Source organism: Acanthochromis polyacanthus, chromosome 4 (assembly GCF_021347895.1).
Source record: "Acanthochromis polyacanthus isolate Apoly-LR-REF ecotype Palm Island chromosome 4, KAUST_Apoly_ChrSc, whole genome shotgun sequence".
In the NCBI taxonomy this organism is placed as follows: Eukaryota; Metazoa; Chordata; class Actinopteri; family Pomacentridae; genus Acanthochromis; species Acanthochromis polyacanthus.
This window is the reverse complement of record NC_067116.1, coordinates 42,204,903-42,229,067: the sequence shown is the minus strand read 5'-3', so window position 1 is coordinate 42,229,067 and position 24,165 is coordinate 42,204,903. Positions and strand designations below refer to the sequence as shown.

The 24,165-nt window shown below is 39.8% G+C and overlaps 1 protein-coding gene across 2 annotated transcripts in view; it reads left to right on the top strand.

Annotated features, from left to right (window-relative positions):
* LOC110951301 (guanine nucleotide-binding protein G(q) subunit alpha-like) overlaps positions 1-24,165 on the top strand; it is a 43,887-nt gene that overhangs the window by 15,310 nt on the left and 4,412 nt on the right. Inside the window, exons 2-7 of one of the 2 annotated variants that reach the window (XM_051947082.1) lie at positions 9,202-9,386; positions 11,354-11,508; positions 12,728-12,856; positions 13,384-13,512; positions 18,553-18,682; positions 22,996-23,149. In XM_051947082.1, the coding sequence (XP_051803042.1) occupies positions 9,202-9,386; positions 11,354-11,508; positions 12,728-12,856; positions 13,384-13,512; positions 18,553-18,682; positions 22,996-23,149 (882 nt within the window). The remainder of the gene's footprint in view (positions 1-9,201; positions 9,387-11,353; positions 11,509-12,727; positions 12,857-13,383; positions 13,513-18,552; positions 18,683-22,995; positions 23,150-24,165) is intronic. The other variant, XM_022194279.2, reaches the window with a different exon arrangement.

The following is a 24,165-nucleotide window of genomic DNA, read 5'->3' as shown; positions in this document are numbered from 1 at the left end:
AAGCATTAAACTGAACCTACATTCCATCCCAGTGTATGCTAAAATGAGTAGAAAAATCTATTAGTTGAAGATAGGGCTGGACCCAAATATCCCGAATATCCAAATATTCGTTCGCTACAGTTGTATCCGGATATTAATTTTGGTATCCGAATAACAACCCCCCCACCCCCCCCACCCCACCCCGGATGTTACCGGGCGGAAAGAATATGCGGCGTCTTCCCTCCGCCTTCAGCCCACATCGGCTCATATCGGCTCATCTCGTCGTGTGATCACATAAACATATACACATGTCTATGTGATCACCCCTTCCTCCCCCCAGACAAAAATATTCGGAGCTCGTCTCTTCCCTTCGAATATTCGGATTTTCGTCTTTAATAGGGCCCGAATATTCGGAGGCCAGAAATCACTATTCGGGCCACCCCTAGTTGAAGACTATTTTTTTGAAAATTTCCCTCAAGCAAAATTCAGCGCCGTTCCAAATTCTTGAATGAATATTTAGTGGTTTCTTTTCTCTGTAAAATGAAAAGCTCTGGGTTTTGTTTGGTCAGACTTCCTCTGATTGATATTTGCCAATATTTTGTTCCAGAGACCAAATGATTAATAAAAAACTGAAGAAAATAAATAAAGATTACTCAAAATAATAATCAGGGGTGAACCTAATTCCAAGAAATGTGCCCTAAAGATGCTTCATGTCAGCATTTTTGTCATCAGCCACAGTGTTTACCAAAATCTATAATCAATATCCGTTCTTTTGCTTCCTGGTAATACTGCTGTGACATCAGTTATAGTATGCAGTGAATCTTTACATTCATCTGTTTTTTTCCTTCATCCTTTTCTGCTGAAGGTTCCTTCTGTCCACCTATTACTAATCTTCTTGTCTTTTATGGGCTTGTCTCTGATGTCTTGCGGCTATACATATAAACCAGTGGGAGGAGGGTTCCTGCGACAAAGAACGGTGACGCGGGAAAAGAATATGAAACAATTTTTATCTCTCTCGCACACATCCTCTCTGAAACAAGCCGAAGTCACTGCATCCAGAGCAGCTGTTTTATCTGCACACATGAAGATTCAACTGTTACAGTGACACCAGCAGTCAGTCAGATAGTCCAGCCACTGACAGCAGGAAAAAGTTAGACATACTGTAGAACTCGGCATTAGTCAGTCAGCATTTCAGTGACATGATGTCAGGGACAGAACCTCAAGGAACTAAAAGAGCCTCTACCACATCTCTAGAACCACAAATATTAAGCTTAATCACTGGATTAGCAGCGTCTTAGTTTCATAGGGCATGTGATTAAGTTGTGCAATGTTTGAATAATATCCGCGATGGTAATGAACCAGAAGGGCACTTGGAGAGCACATCGCCAGCCCAGCCCGATGCCCTGTGACGCAATTTTTATTATTGCCTAAGTGTCCTGGATCTGCACCGAAGATTAATAGGTTCTTTTATTAAGTTCGACATGGTAGTTTTGTGTAACCACGCTGTCGGACAAAACACTTCCTGCAATGTGGTTAAAAGAATGTGGTATCCATCTCTTAGTCCATATCTGCACCAAAATTTTACTGTTTCTTTTTTCAGCTCGATAGTTTTTCAACCTTTCTAACAGCACTGAAAACTTTGCTCTCGCCTAAGTAGAGGAATACAGTAAACCAGCAGAAGTGGACTCGAGAAGACGACAAAGAGAAAGCTGCACCTAACCTAAATTTATTCTATTGTCAACTTGTAGCGATAATGAAATGCTCAGTATGGCAGCATGACCACAACATAATGAGAAACTACAGAAACTGTGAGCCAGGAAGTAAAGTTTAGAACCACTCTCATTTGGCCGAGGTTTCTTAGAAAAGTTCCTTCAGGTGAAAGGGAGTCAATGGACTGTCACGTAGTTCCTGGACGTTTCAACCATCATTTCATTGTTTCCCCGACGCTGAGCTGCAGTAGCTTCCTGTTCGATGTGCTTGAAGAAGTTTTAGCGAATCATTTACTCAGGATGCTCTTCTCCTCCACTCTCACACTTTGCGCCTCCTTCCTGTCGTCAGTTTCTTTTTGACTTTTTCAGCGTCGATGCCAGACTTTGCGTTCAGGTATTGCTCTAAATGTAAACGATGGCCTCCAGCTGGCCGGACACGACGACACGCATCTGCTCAACAATTTTTGCTGTTCTTTGTGAGTCAGTGGTTATTTAGCTGAATGACTAATATCCTGTTTGGGACATGATTAGGGAAGAGTGAAACCATTCTGCCGTTCTTGGTCATAACTGGGTTGTTACTGGGCTTTTCCTCACGTCGCCACGCTCGACTATTCCTGTGTAAAACCACTGACCCGAAAGTTTTAACCCGACGTCAGATCTGCTGCATGAGGTGCGTCTGAAAGTGCAGCCGTTGCAATTTGTTGATTGCACTGTTTTAAATTGCGGTTTAATTTTGTTAGACTGTATTGATCCTAGCAGCCTAATATTGTGAAGCTTCCAGTTGTGTGCATTTAGTTAACGTGTGTTTAGCTGAATACACATCCACTTTTACATATTTATACTCTTGCTAAATGAAAATCTTTAAATTTGGTTTCTAGTATTTCTAATGGAAGCAGTATTAAGTTCATCAGTGGAAAAAGTACCACAGAAAATGTTACTTTATAAGCTAACTTGTGGCCAAAATGAATTAAAAAATAAACTTTAAAGCTGAATGAAATTTTTCTCAACAAATGCGTTTTTTCTGTGTGAGCCAAGAGTCTGCCAAAAAACAAACTAGTTTATTGTTAATGTTACTTTTTTACTCACTGAGGGCTCATTTGACACTGCTGTATAAAGTCATACACCTGTGTGGAAACAGCACAACCATGTCTAGAAGTAAAAAAAGAAAAAAGGAATATTGCATAATATATTTGTCTTGTATGGATTGTTTTATAAAAACTGAAAAAACTTGGAATCAGCATCTTCAACGTTTAGGTGCCCACTGGTGTTATTAATAAGAAAAAAATGTGTCCCTACATGATACTTAAAAGTCTAATTTGTTTTTATCCTTGCTTCCCATTTGTTCTGGGTAAACACAGCCTGCAGTTCAGCTGAATAATCCCAGAATTTTTGTCAGAAATGTCTTCTTGGCTGCATCAACAACTGCCACATGTTTTATATTTTATTTTTTATATAATCTGACAAAAGCAAATGTGTCTGGCATATTTCTAAGTGAGACCTGTAGAATAGTGGATGATTTTTAATGACACGTCACAATTTTAAGCTTTGGTTTGTCGATTTGTAGTTCAGGAACCTACAAACAGCTGAAAATCTGACAATTCTGTCTGTTTGTGACTCGAAAAAATGCTGTAATTTTGCCAATTTTAATACAGATAACACGCATTTCACAAGGTAAATGACAAACAATAAATAACATACTACGTGCACTTAAGTGTACAGAGTTCGATCTGCAACCGCGATATTTATGGCTTAAAGGAACTGAGCCCTGAATAGTTTAACGTGAAAATCACATGGTGCTAACTAGCGTTAGCTAACGCTAACAGTGATGTTATTAGCGGACTGTTGCCACTTAATTAATAATTACTTAATTAATTAGGATTTGGGGTTCAGAGGGTTAATGTTGCATTAAAGGAAAATAAATCTAGTCAATACTGAATGTGTAATGTCATTTTGAAACTGTATTTCCACTATATTATAAGAAAACACTCCATGTTAAGAGCAAAGTCAGTTGCTTATTTTATTATTAGCCTCACTGGTAGCCGCCATGACTTTAGAATTCCCATAGGCAGGGTGGAGGGTACTGGCTGAGGATGTTGTGGGGATGAAAAAATGTGGTTGTGAAAAAGTTGCCTGTTCGACTGGGCTCTGTGGATCCACACTGAAGCCTATCAGCTGGTGTTTTCTGTCATGTATTTAGAAGTCCAGTGCAGGAGTTGCCATGGGAACTAGCATTACCCCTCAGGAGTAGCTCCAGCGAGTGTACAGTTGCTTGTCCGTGAGAAATGCTTCTGCTGGCTTTTCTAGTCAGCCGGCAGAACAGTGGGATCTGTTGAATTGAGCTGCAATGCCTTCCCCTCTCTCCTCTGGCCGTTTGGAAAAATCACACAAACGCTCGCGCTTTAAACGGCGCTAATGTGCAACATCCACGATGCATCCACGCCCTTTCTTTCTGTGCTTTTGAATCTCAAAGTTGCCTCTGTCACCTCAGCAACAGCGAGGAAGGAAAGGGAAAGCTGAGAAAATGTGCACTCAGTGTTTTTCTTCCTTTTCGCAGTCCGTCCCTCACAACCCAGCAACACCCCTCCCTTCTGTTCGGCTCTTTAGTCAATGAGAAAGTGAACTCTCCAGTGCTGTGTCTTGACAATTGCTATTTATGTCCCTCTCTCAAAGACGTACTCTGTCTGTAGGGGAAACTCCAATGTTGCCTGACCTGCTTTCCACAGTGAAAGATCCTGTCTGGTTGGAGGGCACTCCTTCACTGTACTCTCCACTGTGCTCCTCAGTCAAACTCGAATCTCGTCACCCTCGAAAGACGTTTGCGCTGCTTTGTCTTGGGTGCACCAGCTGTTCTTGATTACCCATTATTTAATCAGCCACTTTAGTTGTGGTTTGAATGTGGACGTAAACATCATCAGTGTCACACTTGTTTTTTTGTTTTTCCTTTTTTTTTATCTGAAGATTTGCTCTTCCCTTCAAGTCAGGCTGCCAGTTTAGTGTAAATCTGCTCTAATGGACACCGTGAAGGCAGAAGACACCGCACTATGAATGGTAAATGCTGTCCTTCCACCATTTTGTGATGCCACTTTAGCCCAGCCCAGATTAAAATATCCCGACAACTGTTGGATGCATCGAACAATCACGAGACTGACATTTGTGGCTTTAAGTGAGCTATTCTGGCATGATTTTTCCAAATTTGTCTCGTGCTCTTGTCAGTCAACTAAAGAGTAAGAATTACTCCCATCAGATGAACCGGACGTAAACAAAAGATGATTTGTTGGATGAACCATTTCATTTAAGCTAATTTCATTCTGATTAACTGTCATTATGTAATGCAACACAATATGCAGGGATCCAGACTAACTTTTTTTTTTTAAACTGGTTGCACCGGTGTGACCAACTTTCACGTTTTGGCCACACCTTTTGGCCCCCTGGCACATTGTGATCATTTTATTATCGATAGACACTACAATTTACCAGTTTTCTGTAAATGCCACACATTGCAGGCTGCTGTAGCTGCTGCTGTGTGACCAAAAATTATTTTGAAGAGAGTTAAATTAGGGAATTCTAATGTTAGATTTGTCCTAAACGTGCACGCTTTTCTATGAGCAGAGCATGTAGGTGCACTCGGCATTTCATAAGAAGACCACACAAAGTTATAAAAGTACTACTTTCCACCACTGGTTAACACGGTCGCTGTCTTTGCCGAATAGAGCGACACCAATACAGCTTAAAGCTCGTGTCCGGAGTTTCCGTTTGTTTTCAATTTATGTATCATTGTTTAACAAAGCTTAAATGTGTTAGTCTAGTTCGATACTATAATGTTAGTATGACACGATATGAAAATTTATTCCTGAGCTCCGCCTTCCTCTCATAGACCTCCATGTTATTCCAAAAAGCGCCGGTCGCTGCCGACCAATCAAGTTCGAGCTTCAGCTTTGTCTTGCTGTCAATCAACGGTTACGTGCACAGCAAGCAAGTCCATGCAGAGGTGGGCGAGCTACGCACTACGCAACCGCGCGCACATTTGTTTTGCTTGTGGAGGAGAGAGCATCAGGGATCAGCAACTTCCAGAAAAGTTACCAATCCCACGGCTTGTCAGGCCAAGAGACTGCAGGACGTTTTTTGGCTCGGGGTGCTCGCGTCGCTCCCCGACCTCGGCCTCCATAGCCCGCCTGACGGCTTCGTTTAGATGCCCGACCTCTGGAGGAAGATGTTGGGGCGTCTGGGACACACTCTTCGTCAGAGGAGTCATGCAATTCTGAACTCTAGATAGAAATAAATAAACAATGTAACACATATACACGCGTAAATGCACTAAGTTTGATAAACAACGTCATCCAGAGGGATACACGAGTGTAATCACATATTGAAACTTTACTAGTTCGTCCTAGCAGATTCATGTTATTTTGGTATTAGGACAAGTTAGACTCAATACAGCATTCTAACGTAATTCCTTTATTATTTACTAAATGTACTAATTGTAGAAGAGTGGAAAACAGCAAAACAGGCCATATGCTGCAGCACTCCGGGCACTCCTCTCAGGTACTGCGCGCATGCACAAATAAAGGGGTGAAATCAGAGGGAGGGAGGGTGGGACCAACAGTGATTTGGGAGACGCTGCGATTCAAACTCCGGACACGAGCTTTAATGATCGTCGTTCACTGGCACAATGCGACCACTTGAAACTTCAGCTCCCACACTCAAAAAAAACAACAACATTTTGATCGCAGTCTGGAGCCCTGATGTGAAATAAATAACAATGGTTTACTTGCTAGCAGTGCAAAACTGACTGAAACTGGAAAATTCAACATCATTAAAGTGAGCATAAAACAGGGTTTATTTTTAAAGTCTGTAATGCAACTCCCAAAGAAGCCCATCTTTCTGTGAAACCCCTGTTCAAAGTGAAAAAGTTTAAAGCGCTTCATGGACACAGTGAATATCTCACAAACACGAAGCAGCTGAAGCAACTTATTTTTTGCTTGTCGTGCAGTTGCTCCCCGACTTTGTTTGTAGCGTTGAATTTGATGTAAATGCAGCTGAATTCTCTGCACGGTTGTTGTTTTGTTCCTTGCAAGTTTGTCAGACAAAGTTGCGTTCATGCAATCAGGATTTTAGAGATTTTTAAGGACTTGGAAGTGACTTCTTTTTACAATGTTAGTCCTAATGAGCTGCGTTTCAGTCACGATTTCATACTCGCTCCGTTGTCTGACAGCAAAAACGGAAGAATATGCGAAAGAAAACGGCTTTATTAAGAGTTATAAAAGTGTATGCGAGAAAAGCAGGAAATGGATGCAAAGTGCCTCCTGTGTGTTTCTCTGCAGGTGCTATTCCTGCTGTTGTATGACATCAATATTGCATGGATTACAAACCTAATTTTTTGTTATCTGATTATTTGAAGGCTTTTTTTTTGCAGCCTTTGGTCTTTTGAAGCTTTTACATTTAACAGAGTTAGGCGAGCTATAAGTGCCATCTCACCAATGACTGGAGGCAAGAACAACTGCAAAAATGGACAAATATGAAAGAGCGAATGGCTTTATGGGGAATTCAGCTGTAATAAAATACTGTATATGTGAGCAAAGAGAGAATCCAGCAGATGTAAAGAGCCTCCTGTGTGTTTCTCTTCAGATTCTTTTGCATCACATCAAAATTGCATCGATTACAAACCATCCTTTTTGTTCTCTGGTTATTTGAAGGCTTCTTTTGCAGCCTCAGGTCTTCTGAAACTTTTACATTCACAGTTGAAGCAGCTAATGTCATGATGCACAATTAAGCTTGGACACATTTGCTGTAATGTGTTGAAGTTTAAAAAACGAGTGTTGATATTGGTGCATTTTCAACAGCAAAGTTGTCGGTTATGGGGACTAATTAATTACTGAAACTCAAATTTGATTTAAAAGAAAATGTCGTCTACCTATTGATTCATGGTAAAAGCGATTGCCAGTTGCAGCAGTTGAGATAAGTGGAGCGAAAACAAGTGAAAGGTAGAGACCAGAGAGAATACAGTGTGTATCTGAAACTGCAGTGACTCAGACTTGAGTGTTGGGAGAAGTGAGATGGAGCGATGAGTGGTGGAGAGCTGGAGCCGGGTTGTAGAGGAAGAAAATAGGTGGTAGAATGGGGGTGGAAGAGAGGAGGATTACTCTGGAGGGAGGGAGAGAGAGGGAGAGAGAGGGAGAGAGAGGGAGGGAGAGAGAGGGAGAGAGAGCGCTGCACGGTGAAACTCGAGGTTGAGTTTGGGTTCGACCGCTGCCTGAATCGTCTTTTAAATGCTCCTCTTTGACTGATGACCACCGTACACAAAGCTCTGATGCTTTCATCCCGACTCTGGCGTCTCCTCAGCCTGGAGTGGTGGTTTGCTCACAGAACATATCCATATAAAGATGCAGAACCTCGTGGAGAAGTTCAAGTGTATAGCTCTCTGCACGCCTGTTTTCTTGCCCATGACTCGGCCTTTCTGCGTGTTTATGCATGTGTGCATATGCATGATGACTGATGCAAAATTGGAGGAATGAACTCGATGTACCCGGCTCTTTGTTGAGCTGAGGTGAGCCGTGCAGCCCTCGTGTGGTCAGTCGGGCCGCTGCGGTAGCCGCTGCCAAAACAATCATTACATTGCATTGTTACATCGCACATCTCTGGACGCTAGAACCGAGATGACAAGAGACGAGGGCCAGACCATAATGAAGCCCAGAAACATCTGCCCGTTTATTTTCGGCCTTTTTGTTTAAATTCTTATCTAGAGTTACTTGCGCAGACTTTTTAGAACTCGCATGCTTCTTGATCAGCGGAATGACATACAGCCTGTGTTGGTGAAAACAGAATCTGACTTTGCATTGAGGTCTGGATGGTTGCCTGGGGGCACGATGGTGCGGATTTCTGCACAGCCTCATGTATCAGCACCAGGGTGTAGGTGGACAGACGGGGTCAGCCTGTTGCAAAGACAGACCAATTTATTACCACAGAGGTATGAGTTATATAAAAACGGCTACTTTTGCGCTCGTTGCTGGTATGCTTGGCAGCCACTAGTCTTTTTTTTTTGTTTTGTTTTGCTGCTTAGTTTGCTCCTAAAGCGGCAGAAATGCATTTGCAGACTGCATTAATGCGAAAGAGCAAGTGGAGAACGGTTACATGATACGGTCACTGTATTATTAATGGATTTGTTAGATAAGGGTGGATGGATTACGGCTTGTGTTTGGGTGTTATGGTTTTGACCCACTTTTCAAATAAATGTTTGCATTCATCACTCCCATACTTGCACTACTGGTCATTTCTTGCACTGTACATTTAGCAGATTTTTTCTCTTTTTTTCTATGTGTGCATTGAAATGAGGATTTGAATGGTTTTATAGTTGAAAGCCAGAGTTGTGATCTACCCTAACTTTCTGTTTTGTTCCTTAGTCACAGCAAACACAGTTAAAAAAAAAAAAAAAGAAGATCTTTGGCATCAGGAGTGTCATGTATCCATCTATCGCCTTTTTTCAGCCGTGTGCTAACTGCCAGTGTCTTTCTTTCAGGTACTGGAGAGAGTGGCAAGAGCACTTTCATCAAGCAGATGAGAATAATCCATGGGTCAGGCTACACAGATGAGGACAAGAAGGGCTTCACTAAACTCGTCTACCAGAACATCTTCACCTCGATGCAGGCCATGATCCGGGCCACGGAGACCCTCAATATCGGCTACAAGTACGAGCAGAACAAGGTGTGTAGCGTCACTGTAAACATGTTCTCCTGTGATGTGTTATCAAAATGGATCCAAGTGCTGACACTGAAGTGTTTTTTTTAATGCACGTATGTTGCTGTGCTGCTGCTGAAATGACAAAATGTGACTCAAAACTATTTGTTAAAGTGAATGGTTGACGTGGCTAAGCAGCTTCTAGGCGTGTTTTGTTTCCGTCTCATTTTCGCTCACTGTGCGCTTGTTTTTTGCTACCGTGTGAAGTCACACAGCCATGACTAGAAGTAGAGAGAATTCAAAAATGTTTTTGTGTGGAGCAACAAAGCTATAAAGTCTTACGTTGAGTTTCTGAGAGGATTTATTATTAGCAAATTTTAAAAAGCTGGAATCCACCTATTCCACATTTTTCCACATGCCCACATGTGTTGACAACACTGGAAAAGAACAGTACAGCCATGGCCATAAGTTTGGACACAGCATGACTTCCTGTGTCTGTTTTGATGTCTATTACAGAACATAACTAATATTTTTTGACAGCACCAGTTTAATTAGTCAACAAATCAACAAGGGATATAATATTATCGATAAATTCCAACAATTGGAACAACTTTGTTCCCAAAACATAATATTAGAAGAAAATAACAAAAACATGCAGTACTTTCACAACCGAATTTGGTAAGAATAACAAAATGACACCAAACTCTTTTGATGTTTTTTTAAAATATGAAACTTAATATAGTTCTCAGGAGTTGTGTACTGTATTGTAAGTGACAATTTTGTGGTATTTTCTAAGATTCACAAGCGTCATGGTACTTGTGTCCAAACTTATGGCCATGGCTGTATATGATTGATGTTTTACTACGTATATTTTTTATTTGTTTCCATGAGTGTCTGTGAACATACAGCCTGCAGTTCAGCCGAAAAGTCCCTGAATTTTTGTTCCGTGATTGTTGTTCACAGCTTTGTCAGTAACGACTTATCGGTTGTGATGAAAAGTGCGGATTTTTTTCATTTTTTACAGAATCCAATTAGAGCAAACAGTTTAATTTTGGCTATTTTTCTATACGCAGCATGTAGAATAAAGTGCTTATTATGTAATTTCCCTTTGAAAAATAGATTTAGTTGTTCCTGCCTTAATCAAAGGTCACGCATTTATTTCAAGGACTATTGGAAGGTAAAAAAATCTTGTGATGATTCCTATTTTTCCAATTTGATGTGATGATAAATTGTGTCATTTTAGCACTTTAAAAAAACAAGCCTTTCCTGCCTGCATTTTTTTGTGATTTCAGAGTTAAAAACTTGTTTTCTCAGTGTTTTTTTTTTCATATTATTAATGAGTTGCTACAAGAACATTAATATTTCTGTTGTTTCTCTGGGCTCCACTTACTGTCTTTTTGCTTTGAACCAATCAAGATTTAGCAAAGTTTGACTCAGAGTCTGACGCCAGTTGTTTGGTTGCTCAACTCTGATCAAACCAGACCCACACAATCCTGAGGAAGCAGAGTTGCTGACTTTTCGCCTGCTAAATCCCTCTTCCTACACATATTTTTCTAGTTTCACTTGTTGTGTATTTTCTTATGAATATGTACTATTACAAACAAAATGATGTCACTTGAGTCATCATTGATTTGGAGTGAAGTTTGAGAGTTTGAATTACCACTCAGTCTCTTCCAGTTACTCTAAAGCAAGCCAAATTTAAATAGATCATGAATGTGTCAGTAAAACTAGATGTAAAGTATGCAGAAATGGTCTTCCCTAGTCAACTATCGCTTCTGTCGCTACATATGGTTTCTGAAAAGGCATTAGACGATCATAAGTCAGTCTGTCGTGCATTTAATAGAAATAATTGATTCCTTAAAGAAGAGAAATCATACAAACGCATTATATTCCCCTTCTTAAAAGTCTCTAAATTCCACCTGTGATAACGTACTTTCTGCATACGAGACATGTTGTTGTTACAAATGTGTTTCTTTTACCTTTTATTTCCTCAGAATAATGCCCAGGTGGTGCGCGAGGTGGACGTGGAGAAGGTTTCATCATTCGATCAGCCGTACATCGGAGCGATAAAGATGCTCTGGGCCGACCCCGGCATCCAGGAGGCATACGATCGCAGGAGAGAGTACCAGCTCTCCGACTCAACCAAATAGTACGTCTGTGATTCATTTATCTACTAGCATGATGGATTTTTTTCTTTTTTTTATTTGCTTTAAGTGTGGAAGAGGTGAAGCAGACTCAGGCCTCTTTCATCTGTTTTCTATCTTTGCTAAAATACACCTGAGTAGAGGAAGGGAAGAGAGTACAGGCAGATGGGGAGAACTGGGGAAAAGGAAACGTCAGGTTTATAAACGACTGCTAATAATATCAGGGCTAATTCCAACCTGCATTAATCCATTTTAGACCAGTATGGCTCCTTAAAATCTGAATCTGAGAAGAAATCAAAGCCAGTGCATAAATGTATTGTAACCCTCTGAACCCCAAAACCCACTGACAGGTTAGAAAGGCATGTTGTCTTTTTAAGAAATTGCCTAAACCACAACATAACACCATTTATTAGAAGCAGGAACTGCAAAAACAGAATCGGCAGATTTTTTTCTTTTTTCTCTTTTACTTTCTATTTATCTGTGACAAGCCGTTCATCCAGAAAATATAACCAAACCTAAGCCTAAAACAATGGTATTGAATCAAAAATCACTTTTTTCTAGATGTCTCTTTATAGTTACCTAGCCAAAAACATTGCAGCAACCAGATGGTGGTAAAAACAAAAAACTTCTGCATCACTTGCTGCAACCCTGAGGCCATTGGTGCGACAAACAGTCATGTGACTAAAAGTCAAGAACTGGGTTGAACTGCAGGCGGTGTTTACACAGAACAACATGCAGTCACGTATTGACACAAATTAAAAATACTAAAATATCGATAGTATTGGTCACATCTGTGGACAGATGTAGATTCTAGATTATTTAAAATTTTGGTGCAATAAATAAACAAATTCAACTTTCATGTGTACATTTATTATGGTTTACAGCATTATATCTGTCATACTGCACAGAAGACATGTTTCAGTTCTCTACTTCTAGTTATTGTTCTATTTTCATAGAAGTGCAGAGCTTTTTTTGTAAGTGTAAAATATGCATACAGTGAGTCAAAAAAAGCACGTAGAAAACGCATGGGGTTCAGAGGTTTTTTGTTCTTTATCAGCTACTTCTGGTTATTTTGATGAGTTCAGATGCATCTAATTGTATGTTATTGACAGATATTTATTGAATCTGTTGTTGGTACTGGTATTTGCATGTGGTCTTGTGCTCCTGATGCAGTTTGTTTGTCTACATGTGCATCTCTGTCATATGTTCCCTCCCCCTTCTCAGTTACCTTAGCAGTTTAGAACGAATAGCGTCTTCAGGGTACGTGCCCACCCAGCAGGATGTGCTGCGGGTTCGAGTGCCCACCACCGGCATCATTGAGTACCCATTTGACCTGGAGAATATTATCTTCAGGTACTGGTGTCAAGTGCTGATGATAAAGTCTCTGGTTGGCCGACTGCACAACGGTCGGCCAGCCAAACCGTCGATGCCGCTGTCTCCGCCCACGCTGTGCTGCACGGCAGGGCTCAGCACTTTAACACGTCCCTGATGGTACGCTCTCAAAGACTGGCCTCGAAAGCAGACCCCGTCAAGATTAGCTACAAATGGCGTAATCATGTGTTTGGAGTCGAGCTAAAAGTTCCTGGTTTTCTTCAACTTGCAAACCTACACTGAGCACTTTGACAGGGGCAAAAGGTGAAACCGGGGATTATGTTGTCTTTGGGAGCTGCCATCAGGGATGAAGCTGCCTTTCTAAGAGAACACTTGTGGGGTTGTGGTGTGAACTGTCACAGAGCCTCCTCATAACTCTTGGGAATGGTCCTCTTTGGTGACATCTGGACTGGTGCACTTGCTTTTGGAGGGAGTGTGCTTTATCTGCTGTTATGCTTCACTTTCTCTTTCCTCCCTCTCTCTCTGTCTTTTGTTCTTCCTTTCTCTAGCTATCTAAGTGATCTGGATCGTATTGCTGAACCGTCCTATCTACCAACCCAACAGGATGTGCTTAGGGTTCGAATCCCAACCACTGGGATCATAGAATACCCTTTCGACTTGCAAAGCATCATTTTCAGGTAGAAGAAGACCTACACAACTTTGACTAACCCCGAGTCTGTGCCCTACCCCCTCTGAAATCTGTGTCAACATGCTTAACAACATGTTTCATGTCCCCATTTGTGCGTTTAAACCCAGTGTCTGATTATATCCCAATCACTCATTCCACGTCCAAGTTATGGTTGCAAAGTTTAAACAATTGTCTTTACCAGTACCGAAACCTGAATAAAAAAAAATGGGTAGAGTGGACATTTTTCCATGTACCGATAAAGCAATTTTTGACCACAGACAGGTAACATTTGCAGTAAATACCCACTTGATCATAGGAATGCTATCTTAGTAACCAGCGACTCGTCTCTAACACATCAGGTTTTGGCAGGAGACATTACCCTTCACAGAAGTCGCTGTCATGGTGCCCATTGCTAGCTAAACCTCCATAATGCTGTCAGCTTGCTAATGAAGAACTGTCTGTAGTCCGATTGACTGCCTCAGTGGATTGGTACAATATTGAATACAAGCAAACTGCACTCTTTTGTACCGTAAACAACATGAGGCTCCACCTGGTGGTGCAACCAGGTACTACAGCTAATGTGCAATTCATTTTCTGACATGCATGTACCTCATCTCCTGCCATATAAGTTAATATTGAATTGTTTACTGCAATTATTTGACAAACAATTGATCACCAACCTCCCGACTGCAGTATTATTATTAGTAGTAGTTTGGTAGATCTAATATGATTAGTCCATAATTTTAGAAGTCCATTGAGAAAAATCTATTTACTGTACTTTTTTTCTAAAAGATTCATTATTAAAACTTTTTGTTTTTCTCAACATTTGCAGTTTATTTGACAACACTTGTGGTTACCATGGTACCAGCAAGTATGGTTTAATACTAATGGAAACATTACCTGAGCTGCTGCTTTGTCAGAAATATGACAGAAAAGCTCTGGAGAATCTTTTTATAGTTCAGCCAAACAAACTGTAATTTGGTCAGTAATTGTGCTTTTTTCATTATGCTTTTAGCAACCGCAATCAGATTTGATGCTGTTTATGGTGCCGTTAGTTCTCGGTCTTTTTGCTGACTGTGCCGTCTTCGTCTTGTTTTATTACGCTCTTGGTGAATTCATTACATCTACTGAAAAATGGGTGCATGTTATATGACTAGTCTGTCAGCCAAACGTTCTGTATTCTGTTCACCATGATGAGTGCTTTTAATGTAGCCGTGATTTTCAGACTCTGTTTTCCCTCTCTTCTGCAATCTTCATGTCACTATTTTTAAAATCCCTTTTCAAAGTAAATAACAACCTCTAAACAGCAACCTGTATGCTGACAATTTAAAGTTTGTCAAAGGTTTGGACCGTGCAATAATTGTGCGTTTTGGATTTTTCCCTGTAAATTATCAATTTTAATGATGGTGCTCGCCTCACTGCGTACAAATGTTCAAACAAAACAAATCTCCCTTCACTATTTTCACAAAACACCATTGTAGCGTCCTATTCTTTGCACTACCTAAGATGATTATAATGGATTTAAAGAAATGTACTGATGCTTTTTCTCCCAAAAGCGGAATGATAATGAGGAGTGGCCAGTCCTTTCTAAACAGTAGAGCACGAGAGAATGGTCTGACTCTGCAAGACTACCATAAACATAAAAATTATTGGATTTCATAAAGATTGTAAATATTACAATTGGAAATGTCCCAATCAAGGTATTTCGGCCCCGATTCAGTCACAGGCTTTGATATTGTCCAAAGCACAATACCATTATCCCAGATAAAACACACTTCAAAATGTTAGTTTTTATCAGTTCATACTGTAGTGAACTGATTAGGTGGGCAGTTCCTTGTTGGCAGACAGAGCATTGCTGGGGTTAAGATGGTAAAGGAGCACCATGACAAAGTCTTCTGTGAAGCTTAATGACCTCGGGCCAGTGCAAATGTGTTAAATCAAGCTGGTATCAACTTGGGTAGCATTTCTATCTCCCAAGTGTCTGTGTTGGCAGTAGTGGTGCAACGGATCATCATCGATCCGTGATCCGTTCGGATCGACGTCATCGGTTTGGCACACGTGACCCGCGGATCGATTTCTGGAAGAAAAAAAAAGAAAAAAGGTTGTGCTCCGTCCGCACGCAGCTTTTGGCGAGCGGAGAAAGGAAGAGAGCAGACATGGCGAGCGGAGGGAAGGAGGAGCTTGAACGCCCCGCGACACTTAAAACCCCTCTATGGGAGCATTTTGGTTTCCCTGTCAAATATGACGACGAAGGAAAGAGGTCAGCGGACAAAACCGCGACGGTGTGTAGGCACTGTGGCATAAGAAAGCCATATGACAGTGGAAACACATCCACACATTTGAAGTGACATCTAATAATAAACAGACAAAACGTATGTTTATGTGTTTTTTTTTTTTTTTGCTGATCCGAAAAATGATCCGATCCGTGACTCTTGATCCGAAGACCGATCCGATCCGTGAGTTTAGTGATCCGTTGCACCACTAGCTGGCAGTCTTTTGCAGCCTGTTTCATGTGTCTGTGGCCTAAAAGACCAATATCAGCACAGGACCGATTTCAAGTATGGTCATTTTGTATTTTAAAGTAGTAAATTATGGGTAGCTAGTGACGCATTTAACAAGGAAATTATACAAATATGACACCTGTGTGACAGCAGGTGTAAACAGGAGATTTGACTCAGGTTTGTGCCAGTAGGTTAAAATGGCATTGATCAGCCCAAGGCAACCCTAATTCTAACTTTTCCACCAGTCATTGCTTGAAAAATTGCTCAAAGGTTTGGCCAGCCATTACATCACCCCAGAAAAACTGATATAATTACATGATAGATAGGGTTAGAGTTATATTATCACTTATCTGCAGTCTAATTTGATATATTTTTAAAATTAAAATAAAGAAAATCACGTATGGATGCTTCATGACAGATCTCAGGATGAGATGTTTGCATCTTTAGAAAGGCTCGTAAAGACAATATCTCTGCGTCATCGTCCTTCCTGGTTCGTCACTGTAGCCCTGGAACAGAGTCTGCAGGACATGGCACACAGACTGTCCTAGGACCAGCCACCAAACCATAGAGCTGCTTCCCTCCCTGCATCTCTTGAAAAAAGATGAGGAGATAGAGATGGACCCAGGGAACAAGAGCGATTACAGAAGAGTGCAAATCGATAGGAAGCCATCATGTCAGCCCCCTCCTACGCTTGGCAAGGCTAGAAATAACTCTCCTTGCAATGAGGCTGTGTTGAAGAGGTTCCCAGCAGCTCTGCTGCAGCTAGCCGATAGGCTCCACTCTACTTGTGCTGCTGATGGTGAATCACTGCATGCTCTCAGTGACATCAGTTTTGTGCTAAGAGACTGACAAGACAAATATGAAGTGGCAATGAATGTGATGCGTCCGGTTTTAATGGTGGAAGAGCGTGATAATTGAAGTGTCTTCATTTAGTGATTTATGAGAATGTGTTATCACATTCCTGTAATTACACGTAGAGCACACTTGATGCAGGATGAGAAGTTCCCCAGCTCGACATGTGGATAGGAACGGTCACATGTGGAACTCTGCTGCTGCTGCCTGCAGTTGACAGGCTGTAGCTGCAACAAGGAAGCCTTTCATAGACAAACATCTCCATTAGGTTTGCTTCCTTCTCATTTAATTCACTTTTGAAGTCACAGGAAATGTCATTTCACTTGGTTTATCCAGCATAGGAGAGCTTATGGAACTAAGTAGGTCACTTATCCTTGCTAGAGGAAAAAAGGAGGTCGTCTGATGTGAAGGAGTTTTATTTTAGGCTGGTTTCTACAGGACTCCATTTATCAATGCCGTCCCTTCTTCTGGCAGACTCGCTGACTGAGTTCACCTTTGTCTGATCAAAGTTTCACTGTGTAGCCATCAAGTGATATTAAGTATTAGCTTAAATTTTCCGGAGAACTTCGGCTCACAAAACTGATGAATACAGTCAGTTTAGTTCAATTCAGAGTGTATATTCTGTAGAAGTTTACTGATTCAATCTGAACGGACACATCAAACAGCCTCTATCGTTACGTAGCAGCAGTAGTCCCTCACTCTGTTACATTTTTTTATTCAATCGAGAAGAAAAGTAATGAAGTTAAGCATTAAAATAAAGGGAATAAAAAAAACACAGTTGACCCACGATCCAGGTCTCCTTCCTCAGATTCCAAACTCATGCTTTGCAGTCCCTTATTTCAATTTTCTCAATTTTTCCACACTCTTTAGCACTTCTTCCTGATTTTCCAGTTTGTTGTATTTATTTTTTTTTAATGTTTTTTTGATCCTTCGGCCATTCTTCATGCTCTCCTCCGCCCTCCCTGTTGCTCTTCATATGTCTCACATTTATCACCTTATAGTCACTTCCAAGCAGAAATATTTTCTCCTGCATGGATTCTCCTGCATCCTTTTTTTGGGAGAGAAGGATTTCATTGTTTGTATCACACATCCACTTCTTTCTTTAGTTTGATGCACCTTAGGGAAAGCCTGCTCTGTCCTCACTGTGATTCACGCTGCAGAGTCTCATTTCTTGTTTCCTCTACCAGTGCAAATGGGATGTTTGACTTTATTTATGCTACACTCAATAGAGATTTTGCATTGACAATGACTAAATGTACTGAATGGCAGCTGCTGGCAGCTCAGTGTATTTGAAAATGAAATAATGAGGTGAGTAACACCTCTTTGCACTGCTATGTTTTCTTTTTCCTGTCCCGGTGTGACCCAGATCCTCGGCTTGTCCTTGACTCTGAGTCACTGAAGGATTTCTCTTTTGTTGCTCGGTTATGAAATTCTAATTAATTTAATGTGATACATGCAATTAAATTGACCTGTTTGAGCTGGGACATCTGTGTTCTAACTTTCTGTGGTTAGTTTTATTTGATCAACACTGAGTAGTTTTAAACATTTAACAAAGGTTCCATCTTTGTGGTAGCGATTGAAATGCACCTTTTAGACGTTTACAGTCTGAAGCCTCAGAGGTTGATTCAGAGCTAACTGTAATTTCCGCTGTGTTTGTGTGATTTTTCTCGGCATCCATCCCATCTTGCTCCGACCAGGATGGTGGATGTAGGAGGTCAGAGGTCAGAGAGGAGGAAGTGGATCCACTGCTTTGAGAACGTCACCTCCATCATGTTCTTGGTGGCGCTCAGCGAGTACGACCAGGTCCTGGTGGAGTCCGACAACGAGGTGAGACGGACGGGAATTTCTGACTGCTCGTGCACAGTTTTTTCACTGCGTGTTCATAATGAGGTTTTAACTTCACGCTGTGTTGTTAGAAAAGACTTGTTGGTTTGTGAGTAACTTATTTTGCTCACAGAAAACTTGAATTTTAAACTAAATTGCTGTAAGGTAGTATCTGATTTTATTCCGTCGTTGTCGTTAGCTTGTGCTGGAAAAACATTCCCGTGAAGTTAGATGAGTGCAAAACTCTAAAATGCATTGAGGAGCTATCTTTTTTTCAGCCTGAAACAACAGTGGAGATGCTGCGCTCACTGCATTAATCCAATAACACTGTTTTCATCTTATTCAGTGACCTGCAGCAGCTGTGGATTCTCATGCTGCTGCTTCCTCATCAGTTAATTTCCTCCTCCACCCAGATTTAATTTTGTTCTATAAATTATTCCGACTGACTAGTTGCACTGAAGTTATTAAGAAGCTCCTCCGTACATTCACCAGCGTTATGCGTCTTTCAATAATGCCTTTTGACATTAGTGGTTTTGGGAGGGATATAGTTATGAACCAGACTTATGACGTCAACATTAATCTTTGACGTTGCCGTCAGAGGGAATGGAGGTGCTCATTTGACTCTGTCAGTGCTAATGCTAGGTGAGCATTATGGACAGGGAGAGAAGCGATAGCCTTAACTGTCCATCTGTCGTATCGCTGCAGAGCCGATGGACCCCTGTAACCGTGGTAACTACACAAAGATGGCGACATCGGCAACTTCAAAATGTTTAGATGATATAAATGTTATTACAAATAGAAAATGAGCCTAAAATGTTCGTAGTGATTGTTTACCAAATACCTTTTCATCAGAACACCAAAACCAAATCTATATCAGGAGTAAAAAAGAAAAACTTTTTAGCATTTAGAACTTTATTATATTTTCATTCTATTCTGTTTGAACAAATTGAAACTTTCCAAAGTTTAAATAGTTGCATAAGTATTGCATAAATACAGTTTCTCAGAAATAATGTAATAACCTTGTATGCTTTTTGTATAAAGTCTATTATTTAGCCTCCAAATGGGTCCTTCTAACCCATTACTAAAGAAAAACGCATCATCTGATCAGTTTCCATTGTGCTGTTTAAGTTTTCAGTGTAGTCCATGGGCAGGAAAGTATTATGTTTTCTGAATATACAAGCGGTCATTAGGGTTTACTAGACAGAAATTTAATATTCTTTTTTAGTTAGTTTTTTATTTCATTCATTGAAAAAGGCAAAAAAAAACAACAACAACCCAATTCAATATGATATAAAAACTAAATTTTCCTAATTCTGAATGAAAGCGAGCGGAAAGGACAATAAAGTTATGTAATCTGACCCTTTTATAACAAACAATCAGTTACAGTGAGTATTAAAAACAAACGACAAACCAAATGACTCCCACGACAAAGTCTATGATGCTGATGCAAATTGTCATTAACATGCTAGCAGCAGTTAGCGGTCGACTGTCACATTCTGTCTGCCTGTAGAAGTTTTTATTGGGTTATAGATGATGAATCGGTAGTCCTTTCTACTCTAAAGAATACTGATTATTGCCAACTGTGTCTCTGTGAAGTGACTGCAGGTCTTCATTCTGTTTGCTGCAGAGGCATTTTGTCCATGTCGTTAGCTTTGACTCCTCTGACTGTTCAGATAGAATTATCGCTAATAAAGCTAATGTGATCAGCCCCTGCATGCCCTCTGCTTCTGTCTGACAACAAACCCTTTCTCTGACCTGGTCATATGACGACTGGGTTTCATAAAGCAGAGCCAGCTGTCGGCTCCACTCACTACATCTGGAGAACAGCGTCATGGTCAAGAGTTTGCTCTGGGATCCACGTTTGTCCTGTCTGGAAGCAGTTTTAGTTTTAGTGGACAGACGCACACAGACGGCATCATGTTTTCATGTTTGTAGGTTGCTTTCCCTGCTTGTAATGTGCAAATGTTACCAGTTGTTAGATCAGAACAGCCAGCTTTAATTCACTATCCTTTCTCTGCGGTTTCTCGGCTAAGACAGCGCCGGGCACAATTCAGGCTTTGCAGTGTGCAGAGATTATCCTGTTGTGATGACAGGATCAGGACTGAGACTTTGACCCTCGAGGCCAAGCATAGCCTGACGGGATTGTTTTCAAACATCTTTGATTTCATCGGGTCAAGTCTGGCCGGGATCACATTATCACTCAGTAAGACCAAACTGTGGGAGGAGTTCAGACCAGAAAGAGGAAGACGACATTTGATAGCAGCTTTTAGCCTTAATTAGTTTAGATGAGAAAGAGTGCGTTTGGATGCTCGTACTGCCAGGAAAGGATTTAGTGTGTCCCAGTGCAGACACTGTAACAATAAAAAACTGATCTGTAGCAGTAAGAGTGCAAGAAACACAATAAAATAAAAACTATTTGCAAAATAACGATGCTTTCAGCATGTATTTTAGTATGTTATATTTTAAATACAGGAAAATGTAATAACTTTACTGTGATGTTTATGCAAGAAAAAAATACTGTTATTAAGATACAGAATTTAGAGGTAGATGTTTAGTTTTGTCCAGGTTTTATTTAACAGTCAACCTGTAAATAATTACATTTTTCCTGTCATTTTATGAGACATTATTTATAATTTAAGCAAAGCAAATCTGTGAAATACCAGTTCAAAATATAATTTTTCAGTCTTTAATATGCATCTTTTGTCTTTCACATAATGACAGATATCCTTCTTAACCTTCGTGTCGTCCTGCGGGTCAAAATTGACCCTTTTTAAAATTTGAAAATGTGGAAAATTATATAGATTTTCACAGTGAAACTTCTGATGTCCACATTTTCAACAGTTTTGGGAAATCTTTGAACATTTTTTGGTGGAAAAAAGAAATGTTTCTTCAGAACATTCACAAAAAAATCAACCAACCAACTGTTTTTTTAATGTTCTTAAAGAAAATATAAGTTTTACTGATATATATGGAATCAATTTAGATGATTAGATTTTTTGGGAAGTGTTTTCTTCATTTTTTAAAAAATATTTACATGAATTTTCTTGCCAAATTTGGGGGATTTTTTAAAAAAAATACAACTTTTAAGGGAAACTTTTAAGGAATTATTGGAATTTTCTTCCTGAAGGTTTTGCAAATTTTCAGAAATTTGGGGATTTTTTTTGCAGAATTTTTGGATTTCTTTCAGACAAGGAAACAATAAGTTTTGGTGTTCATAAATGAGGACAACAGGAGGGTTCAAATAATGTTTGTGTGTATTAAATACAGTAAAATAATCATAATTTTGGAAAATACCGCTTTTGAATGTGGATATTGTTTACAGTTTTGGCCTTTGGACGGTTAACATGTAAATTAATTTTTTTGTGGTGATTTTACTAATTGTCCTCTGTAGTTTAACAAAAAATCCATAAAAAATGTAAATTCTTGCAAAAAATGTAAGTGAAATGCTGAAAAAGTTCATTTTTCTCACAATCTAGTATAAATCCCAGGTTGTTCTACTACATCTGGTTGGATTCTGCAGTAAAACAAGCAGCTTTTCTGTCCATTCTGACCCACAGTCTTCAGATTTTGCAGCGCAGACACTGAGGAAGGCATATGACCCGCAAAGTAGTATGTCTAATTAAATGTATGAAACAGTATGAACTCTGTGAGTGCAGCTGTAATATGCTGAAAAAACACATAGTCTGGGTTTTGTCTGCCCAACTTTAGTCAAAGGCTGCCATTTTTTAAAGTCTCCTGCAGTTTTGAGGAGTAAATCTGATATTTGGAGCGTGTCTGGATGAACTGGTTTAATGTCCTTCATGTGCTCGTTTTTCTTCCCCAGCTGTTTGTCTTCTTTTGGTTTTGTACTTCGCCCTGCCATGATGCCATCCAGCTTCGTGTAATTTCATCCAAATGGCTGCAATTTCTTTGACAAAGCTATAAAGTGTCACCTTACACCATCATAAATAAAGCACTGAGGTGGTCCAGAGATGCTTCGTTCTGCAAATCATGTTCTGTAGATGTAAAAGAAGAGGCTTATTCAGTGCACTATTATTTTTTCCCTGCATATCATTAACCCTAATCCAGCTGCTGCTATAGAAAAGCAGTGTTTGTATCAGGAAAAAAGCACTTTTATTATCCACCATACAAGAAGAGAAAGCAACAGCGAAAACATGCTCGTTAGGCTCAGTAAACACCATTTGTTCTGTTTTTATATGACTCCAGAAAGCATAGAACCCCTGTTTAATTATTGCAAACAATGTTGAGTGAATCTGAGCAGAATCTGGAACGTTTTCTGTCCTTAATCCTACTTGATGCGCTTCCTTTCCTGACAGAACCGTATGGAGGAGAGTAAAGCTCTGTTCAGGACCATCATCACATATCCCTGGTTCCAAAACTCCTCCGTCATCCTGTTCCTCAACAAGAAGGACCTGCTGGAGGAGAAGATCATGTATTCTCACCTGGTTGACTACTTTCCAGAGTTTGACGGTAAGTTTAGGACTTTTCTCCTCCTTTTTTTTCCCTTCTTTTTTTGATTAAATTTCCTCATCCAAACTTTATATTGTCTGCTAATGGAGCTGGAATTTTAACTTTAGCATGTAAACAATTAATCAATAGAATGTTATTATTTCAGCAGTGAAAGTAGCTGTAAAACAAAAGTGTCAGTATTTTTTTTTTTTTTTTTACTTTCTAGGCCTGTAACTGTCTTAAGTGCATTTTTTGTTATAGAGTGACACCTTATGGTTAAAACGCTTCACTACAATACAAACTGACATCATGGTGCCGGTCACAATTATATGTGGAATTATTTTTTGTGTGTTTAAGTGTTAGAGAAGTTACAGAAAAGCGCTGCAGTAAATTGCTCTGAGCATTTTAGCACATGATGAGGAATCCTGGAATTTAAACATGATACAATTAACTGAATGAGCTTGACTTAATCCTCCATACAAAGCTTTGTCTGCCACTTTTTTCTGCTCCTGTCAGGTTTTTACTCACTCTGAGCTCATTTTTTTTCTGCAATATGAAGTCCAGCACCTCTATGGACACAATTTAACAAAGATGTAATGCTATTAATCATAAAAAATGGGTTTTTGTAGGGCGTAATGAAGATTTCTTTGATTGTTCAGTTTCCAAAAATTTGAAAAAAATAAGGTGAAATCAACACGTAAGCATTTTTGGAAGTTCCCTCAGTTGTTACAACAGTGGAAACAAATGGTAGCTCGACATACTATATTTATTTTATTACTAATATGTTTGATTTGTTTCATCCTGTAACACATCCTGCAGTTCAGCCAAAATTCTTAGAATTTTTGTTGTGAAATCGTTCATTGTAGCTGAGTCACTAAATGCTTTTTAACTGTGCAGAAAAGTGCAGAATTTTTAGTATTTTACAGAATCTTGTTAATGCAAAGTATAATTTTTTGGCATATTTTTAAATAAGATGTGATTGTGGTTAAATATTCTGATTTAAAGCTTGGATTTTGTATTTTTTCCCTAACAAATTC